At 37.8% G+C, this 9,513-nt stretch overlaps 1 protein-coding gene across 1 annotated transcript; it reads left to right on the top strand.

Moving 5' to 3' along the window:
* Nucleotides 1-5,324: 5,324 nt before the first annotated feature.
* Nucleotides 5,325-8,344, top strand: LOC128224807 (beta-1,3-galactosyl-O-glycosyl-glycoprotein beta-1,6-N-acetylglucosaminyltransferase-like). The gene is made up of 2 exons (XM_052934871.1): nt 5,325-6,462; nt 7,828-8,344. Exons 1-2 carry the CDS (start codon nt 5,340-5,342, stop codon nt 8,115-8,117), a joined length of 1,413 nt encoding a protein of 470 aa, XP_052790831.1. The 5' UTR covers nt 5,325-5,339; the 3' UTR covers nt 8,118-8,344.
* The last annotated feature ends 1,169 nt before the right edge of the window (nt 8,345-9,513 follow it).

Below are 9,513 nucleotides of genomic sequence, written 5' to 3' on the forward strand. Positions count from 1 at the left end.
CGTGCTTTCTTCACCTTTCATTCAAATTAAACACGGCATTCTTTATAAAAACCATTCTTTTTTATATTTAATCATCTTCTTTAGTAAATCAAAACAACTGTATTAATTGTGCTACTGCTTATTTGGGAGTAAGAGTGCATCTTTATTGATCTAGGTGGGCATTTGTTTACAGTCGAAGAAAAGCTAATTTTATACATATTTGCTAATTATCGTCATTATGTTTAAAAATATTAAATGTTATGAACATAACCATATTTTATTATGTGAAGTACTTGTGAATTGTAAATACACTAACCCTTCCTTTTCTTAAATTGTTGAGCTTTTCAGCCAGTGCCAGCCTATTGTATAGTCAGCAAGCTAATTACATTACACGAATATGAAACGGATATCCATTCATGCAACATTAGGCCTAAGCAAATACATTTGGTTCGGGTTATCCGACCCTACCTACGAAATAGGTTTTTTTAAAGTAAGTTGGTAAAAATACAACAACAAACGTTCTTATATAAAGCATAATAAAAATATAATAAATTAAAAAAGCCCACCTTCCTTACCTGTTTTTGAAAAGGGTGTTACCCTAACCAAACATTTTTAGGCCTTAGGCAAATACATGTGTTTACAATCAGATATTGATATTTGAATAAAATCAGTGGCGTAGCTACCGTTACGCACAATACGCCCGTGCGTACAATTCGTCGCACAATTCAGAACATATTTGGGACCAAAAATGCAATAAAAACTGAAGAGTAAGGGGTCGCCTATTTTGAATATGAGAGACAATAAAATCTGAAAAAATAAGTTGAGTTGAGTTGGGTTTTACGGCATCGCAAGACTGTATAGGTTATATGGCGCCATTCAGGCAGGAAAAAACTTGTTGGATCCACATTGGACATATTTTTGAAGTATTTTTGGCAAAAAAAGGCCGTAACTCCTAAATGACTAAAGCGATTTCCATGACTATCGAACTTGATCAAGATATTATGGTCACAAACATGTGTTTGGTGAGGATTGGACAAACGGTTTTCAAGAATTAGATCGGAAACAATCTTCGGGACGTACGTACGTACAGACAGACAGACAGACGGACAGACGTACGTACGGACAAAGGCAACCCTATATGCCGCCACTTTGTGGGGGCATAAAAACAACTTATCCAGTAAGATCCTCGTTTACTGTTTAGTTGAAGGACAATATTTAAAAAATAGCCTTAATTAAAGTCATGTGGAAAACAGGCATTTTTTTAGTTGGAACCCTTGTCTATACATGTATATAAGGGGGGTCACATGGTTTTTGGGTCTGGACCTAGTTTTTGTCACAACTGACCCTAATATAGAGTCCTGGCACCGTGACAACCCCCTTTGATCCGAACGATGTTTTCAAACGGCAAGTTTCAAAATGTCAAACGCCAACCTTGAACCTCCTCATCTTGAATTGTTCAAAGATAATCTTCAAACAGTTTACAATGCTGAAACTAAACATTTTAACAGCAAAATGGGAACATGTCTATGAGTTTTCCTTCCCAAGGAGGTACATTTTGTTTAGGTTGTTTGTGAAGCATAATTAAATGTGTAGTGTCCCGCAGCATTTGATATTAGAAGACAATAAAGCACACATTTAAGATAGAGGTGTTTGTTTTAACTGTTAATATTCATGATATATTTTGCTTTTTTAAGATGTGCTGCTAGCAATTTATTTCATATATACGATAAACAAATATTCTCTACAGATATTGACAAGACACTTTTCTCAAAACTGTTGAACATACTGCGGGTAAAAAATATGCTTCATGAATGTTCACGACTCGGTAAATGTTAATGGCTCAGTGCAGATTGTGTTTATCCTTGACTTTTTACCTCAGGTTACATTGCATTACAATGTGAAGGATCTTTTTTATATAACCCACCCCCCTCCCAATTCGAATTCGTCGTCACCCATATCATGATCAGTGTTAGAGTCATTGGTACTTTCTCATGAAAACACTATAAATTATTAGATTTCGTTAAATCGAACAGAACCAAATGACATTTTCAGTCAAGTATTCCCATGCTGTTATCCATTTTAAAACAATTGCCTTTTTACAAATGACGGTGGGTGTGTCACTGTGTGTGTGTAATACTAACAAGGTCAATGTTATAAAATGATTTGACATCTAAAACACGTATAATCGATCGATTCAAATGTCCAACATTATTTAAGTCATATAATTAATGCATTGTTAACAAGACAGTATCTCTGTTTGGCTTTGAATTGAAATGATTTACTTCATTTATCAGGTTGTTGGAAATCATGGCAAGTCTGACGCACATCTAAAAAGCTGTATCTTGCACACTGTGATTTCATCAATTTACTGGTTGTTACAAACATTGATAATGAATCAGAAAGTCTCAGTATACATATCTAAGAATGTTATGATAAACATGCTCCTATTAAAACAAGGAGAAAACCCTTGAAACCTGCACCTTTTATGAATTCTGAGTTAAGAAAAGAAATCTATAAGAAGCATATGTGTTACAATAAGTTTATGAAGAACAAAACTGATGTTAATTGGCATAACTATAAACAATCAAGGAACTGTTAACAAACTCAGAAGGAAATCTGTGAGGAATAATTTATTAAAATATGTAATGGTGGATGTAAAAGTACTGAATTTTGGAACACAATTAAACCTTTTATGATAAACAAAGGAACTGTTGTGTCTAAAAACACTGTACTAGAAGAAAGTGATGATCTTATATCTGACCAAACTCAGAATTGAATTTCAAACATGTTGATATTGATTTCGTCCTTAATCATATAGAGAAAATGAACAGTACGAGGACGTTAGGTCATGACGGTATATCTGTAAAAATGCTCAAACATGCTGCCCCTGCCATTTGTCATCCTCTGATATTATTTGTTAATAACAGTATTGATCAATCTTCCTTTCCAGAAAACATGAACCATGTACAAGTTGCTCCCATCCATAAAAAGAAAAGTACGCTAGAAAAGGGCAGTTACAGACCTGTTAGCCTTCTTCCTGTAGAAAGTGTTTGAAAGGGCCATCTACACACAGCTAATGGATCAATTTGGTAATATTTTTTACCCTTATCTTAGTGCTTTTAGACCAAATTATAGTCAATGGAGTTCATCAGGGTTCAATATTTGGTCCGATTCTATTCAATGTTTTTATTAATGATATATTTCACTTTGTCTCTGATTCTAGTCTCTACAACTATGCAGATGAAATACATTGTCTTATGCAGGTGATTCACCTGAAAACCTTGTTCAGGTCCTTAAATCAGATAGTCTTACACTGATTAAGTGGTTTTTAGACAATCTTGTGCAGGCAAACCCGGAGAAATTTCAGGCAATATCCCTCGGAAGGAAAACACATGATTTAGATTTGCACTTTAGATTCAATTATGTTATTGTTAATTGTGAAAATGAAGTTGTGTTACTTGGGGCCACCTTCGACTATCTTCTAAATTTTAAAAGCCATGTGGCTACAATCTGTAAGAAGGCATCAAGACAGCTAAATGCTATAAAAAAGAATTGATAACAACCTTACTAAACTTGGCAGACTGACGATGTATCACTCTTTCATACTCTCGATTTTTAATTATTGCACTTCTCTTGTAAAACAAATACAGCTTAGATTGAGAAAATCCAGTACAGAGCCCTTCGTTTTATTTATAATGATAATACAAGCTCCTACGAAACCCTACTTGAAAAATCTGGCTTACCATCACTTAAAGTGAGGAGAATGAGAACTGCTGCTATTGAAGCTTTTTAAGATTTTGAATAAACAGGGACCTATATATCTACATTAAATTGTAAATATTAAACATTCTCACTATGATTACAGATATACAAATGTGACTGAACTGCCAAAAGTCTATAGAACAAGGTATGGTTTGAACTCCTGTAGGTATTCAGCAGCCAGACTATGGAACTCTTTACCAAATCACATTAGAAAAATATCAACGCTGTCTTAATTGAAATCAATGATAAGTCTCTGGGACGGTTCAACATGTTCTTGTCCATCTTGTAAAACATAGTCTGGATGCAGAATCATATGTTGGCTTACTGCTTTTGTTGTGAATGTTGGTTATCATATGCATGCTTATACTTTTAATATGCATAAACATTATATGAGCTTATTCATTAATGATTTTAGCTATATCATTAGTATGTAAGATGGGGTCAATGGCATTAACAATATCTCCAAAACATTTTTACGGAGACGATCGTCGATCGCCGTAAATCTGTCAGAATCCACTAATCATTTACTGTTTAAGCGTTTAAAGCAATTAAATACACGGTAACAATCTTGTTATCAGTGATTTATATTTTGATATATTTACTTATATTGATTATCACTTTAAGTAGTTTTTTACAACGTTTAAAGTGAACATAAAATTATATACGACGCATAAAGTCCATTTTGTCAGAAACAGACGAGCTAATGAAGAACATGCGATGTGTTGTTGGAATGTGTTTCCTGATAAATAAATTGAGTGACATACTAAGCAGTATGATTGTGAAATTTATTTGTCATATATATATAACTGTCTATGCGAACACATATTACAAAACAGGTTTTAATTGGGCTCATGGCAAGAAGGAGAGAGGTCGGCAATTGTCAATATAAATATATATATGAAAAACTTTTTGGACCAGAAACGTAATTTGCTTTTCGTTATAACAAACAATATTTTGTACATTCTCAGCATTTGCCCACGATTTCTTAAAAAACTATAAATTGCTTAACATATCGCTCAGTAACCGAGTATAGTGTACATAATCCTTTCCGAATCGAGCTGTCTTTTGCTTCATGTTATAACAAAATGCGACGTCACAAACCACGTGGTATGTCCACACTGTTCCAAGCCCCTATACTAGGCCTCTATCTTCAAGCCTACGAGCCGCTAGGCCGCTAACTGCATGCCGCTCACTTAACGCCGCTAAACCGCTAAACCGCTAATTTAAAACCGCTAGCTTTACGGTAAGCACTGTACTAAAAAGATCCACGTTAAAATGCTTTTTGAGAAAAAGGTCTTTAACGGTTTTAACATCTAGACACCACATATAAGAACAACTGATATTTTGAAGCTCTTGTTTTATTTATTTTGTTCGGTCTTTAAGGTGTGATAAATTCGGATATACATGTACATTTAAATGCTTTAGGTTTGCATTAATTAGAAGGTAGGTTCACGAAATTGCGAGTGTGCCTTTTGCAACCGCTTAACACACAAAAACAATACAAGACTAAATAATTTTAAGAAATGAAATAAAACACAACAAAAACACGTGTTTCCAAGTCGCTTTGTTGTTGTTGCAGACTGCATACGGGGTCGGGAATGCGGCGGACGTGGTTCTGGCGACGTACCCTGGCGCTGGTGCTGCTTTTATGCCTGGTGCTGTGGATGTCCATCCGTCTGTCCACCAACCACCAGCCGGCCTCCATGTTATATCATAGGTCGGTTAAGAATCTCTATTACTTGTCCGGGAGCACAACTCGTACAGAAACTCGACACATTGAGAAAGACATTGCAACTGGTAAGAGATTAACTAAAATACTCCGCACAGCTAGACGACGAGTATTTGACTTTAACTGTGCAGCTGTCCTTAGGGGCGACTTAAAAGAAATTAACAAAGGAATGGAAATTATGGACAAAGATGGGTTCGTGCGTGGTGGCAATATATCAGACATATCATATATCAAGTTAACAAAAGACTGTGATAAGTTCAAAGAATATCGAGATTACAGGAACTATATTCTCTCTGCGGAAGAGGAAGAGTTTCCAGTGGCCTATAGCATACTGCTTTACAAAGAGGTGGAACAAGCAGAACGGCTATTGCGTGCGCTGTACACGCCGCGGAACGTGTTCTGTCTGCACGTGGACATGGACGCGCGGCCGGTAGTTCACCAGGCCGTTCAGGGCATAGCTGACTGCTTCCCGAACGTGTTTGTAGTCTCTCGGAAGGAATACGTGGTATACGCCGGCTTTACCCGCCTCCAAGCGGATATCAACTGTATGCAGGATCTCATGCAGAGGAACAGGAATTGGAAGTATTTTATTAACCTTCCCAGTCAGCAGTTCCCGATTAAAACGACCAAAGAAATAGTGCAAATTTTACAAACATACAACGGTGCTAATGATATAAAAGGTCGTACAGGCAATGGACGACTAGAACATAGATTCAAATTTAGATACGCTTATAAACGAGTTGCAAAGGACCAAATAAAACCGAAAATATATAAGACAAACTACCAGCTGGTGGATCCACCGGCGAATGTGACGATGGTCAAGGGAAGCGCATACGGCGTGTTCAGCCGGGCGTTCGTGGAATGGATGCTCCAGAGTAAGGCGGCTCGGGAGCTGCTGGACTGGATGCGGGACGTGTACAGCCCGGACGAGTACTATTGGGCAACTCTGCAGTACAACCAGAACCTCGGCACTCCAGGTTCGCACTACTCAGGTAGGTAGTAGATATACACGGGGTAGCACACATGCAACCCACACTTCAGCATCCTTACGGATCATAGTTTTACGCTCAAGTCAGTCTTGGATCTAGCTTCTTGGTCTGACTATCAGACTTAGCAAACATGAAAATGATAGGATCCAGCGGCCGGCAATGCAAGTTTTGAATTCACTATAGACTGACTTTCGAGAGCACGTGACCACGCATGCGCTTTAAAATGAGTTTCAAGAGCATTTTGTCTAGTAAAGTCATGAACGTTGCTTCACACGGGAGTCCAGGGACATGATAGTGGTAGTCCTAGTAATGATTATTGCTCCGTTTAAAGATTGTATGTGTCAAAGAGTATAATTATGTATCTTTCATTGCCGAGACTTTAAGATAGGTCCACCCCAACCCGATCGTAGGGTGTTATTCGGTAAACCTCGTTTTCGCATAACATCCTGCGCAAGGGTTGCGATGAACCTATCTAACACAAGCGGCCATGGAAGATGCTTTTTCTCCGACCTCGGTTAATCAAAATGTAGTTAAAATGTATATATGTTTTTTAAAAACGGGTTCTTTTTATCTTTGGCCGTGGGCAAGGTAAGAATTCCCTGCATGGCCAGATAGTTGGTTCTACTTATCTGGGTTGGGAGAAATTTGTTATTATATTTCGCCCAAGACCCCCCCCCCCCCCGACAAAAAAAGACCCATTCACATTCGAATGTTGGCAACGTTCGATTTTCAGCTTAGTATTCTATGCATGTTGTTATGATGATTATTCTGTCTTCATGGCGCCTAATATTTTATCTGTTCATGGAGCAGTGCATAGAATATACAATATAATTACCTGAAAATAGCGCACAATCATAAACAACGACTGTAAAATGAAGTTTGATTTCGGCTTTAAATGAATCGAAATAAACATGTTTCGAAATTATATTTTGTCGAATTGGCCGTAATCGATTTTCATCCGGTGAATCCGTATATTTAAACAGATGATGGTTCAAGTAGAAAAAATATAATCCCGAACACTAAAACTTTTAACGGCTATTCAGATATATTTAACAGTATGCGACTGCCCAATTTAAAAATAATCCGATGACCATGACATCAATTTTGTGTTACCTGATTATTAAAAGAAAGACAATATAAATGATGTTAGCCGAGTTCCGTGTATGTTAATTATATTTGCTTTGTTTTATAACACAACAGTACGCAGCATTATAAAATAACTATTGAGTAATGTTTATAAAGCACACAAGTTGCACATGATCGACAATCGAACTGGTTGGAAGGATCACTGTGTTTTCAGTTAGTCTCGATTATTTAACAGTATTTGAAAACGAAAAAGCGTATCAATTTTAAATACCTCTGTTTCAGGTAAGCCAGATGATAAGCCTTGGTTGGCTGTGCACGCCGGTTGGGGCGGAGTGGTCCCGTGCAAAGGCAAGTATGTGCGAAGCGTTTGCGTGTTTGGGCTCGGGGACCTCGCGGCGCTCGTGCACAAGCGGCACTTGTTCGTTAACAAGTTCTTCCTGGATTACCAGCCGCGTGCGCTCGAGTGCCTGGAGGAGTGGCTGCACAATCGGACCGCAGAGCCCGCCCACCAACCTCTCAACCTAACATACTACCGCCAACTATCCTTCATCAACACCGGCCGCGTATTATGATGTTCCGTGTATGTATGTGTACGGTATATAACATATAATGTGTATATACAGCGGTCACTGAGAGAAGCACATGTAAAACGCCGCTTCCGGTGATTGACTTTGAGTTGGGCATGTCTCTCCTCGAACTTATGTGTGGTAATCAGCATTAAGCGATAACTACATCTGTTTTGTAGTTCAGTATGGAGGAGGTTATCTCCCATGGCACGACCAACGTTTAATTAACATGAAGAAAGTGTTGTTTGTCATTATGCACTAGTCAATTGTAACCACGCCCCCCCAGGTCCGGGGAATAGCGGGGACTTTGACTTTCGGTCCAGCCAACCCCGGGTAAAACGGGGACGAACTGATGGTAAAATCCCCACCAAATGCCCCGCACCCCAAGGGCCCTAGGTAAGGCTCATTTTTCGCTACATTTTGCGCGAAGACAAAACCACCGCATTCACCCGGCACTGCGGGTCCACCTGAAAGGTAAAATACGGCCCATTTCCCCGGCTCTCCCCGGTATACCCCCGGACCTGGGGGGGGGGGGGGGCGTGGTTACAATTGACTGGTGCATTATGTCATCTATACCTAAGAGTATTAACACTTTTTGTTGTATATGATCTGTTAAAATCTGCATCCCTTGTTCAGTATCTGTGAATACTCAAAATGTAAAAGTTTGTCAATGCCTTTTTGTTTTGTTCTTGCAAAATATAGTCTTGTTTTTTATCCTGTCTATAATAGACGAAAAATGCTCCCCTTTGTTGTTTTATTTTAAGCAATTCATTGTTTTACTTTTTTGATTTTCAGATGTGTTTTTATATATCATGTAAATCGCTTAATGATTTTTAAACGTTTTCCATAAAATTGAATAAAATAATTTGTTTTACGCATTTCTGTATACTTTGTCAGACTAACTGTGTTTATTTACAGAAAATAGATACACGGCGGTGGTGGAAAAAAAATGCACTTCTTTTAAAATTAATATTTAATCTTGAAATTGAATTATTCAAACAGCTCTACAAAAGAAGTAACACATTACAATTTGATGGTGAAATTAGCTGCATTTATAAATACTTTTAGTAAAGCGAATGAAATAAAGATTATACTTGGATATTTTATGAAAGTATTGATCTGAGTCTGAGTCTAGACTTGCACTTGAGACTATTAGAAAGCATGGCCCCTGGATCTCGGTTTGTTGTAACAGCACTGAATTTGTATTCTGGACTAGGTTGACATGAACCTAGATTTGTGGTAACAGTACTAAACAGGTATTCTGAACTTGGTTGACCAGAATTTTTGGTAACAGCACTGAACAGGTATTCATTACTTGGTAGATCTGGATTTGTGGTAACAGCACTGAACAGGTATTCTGAACTAAGTTGATCTGGATTTGTGGTAACAGCACTGAACAGGT

The sequence above is a fragment of the Mya arenaria genome, chromosome 17 (genome assembly GCF_026914265.1).
Source record: "Mya arenaria isolate MELC-2E11 chromosome 17, ASM2691426v1".
NCBI lineage: Eukaryota > Metazoa > Mollusca > Bivalvia > Myida > Myidae > Mya > Mya arenaria.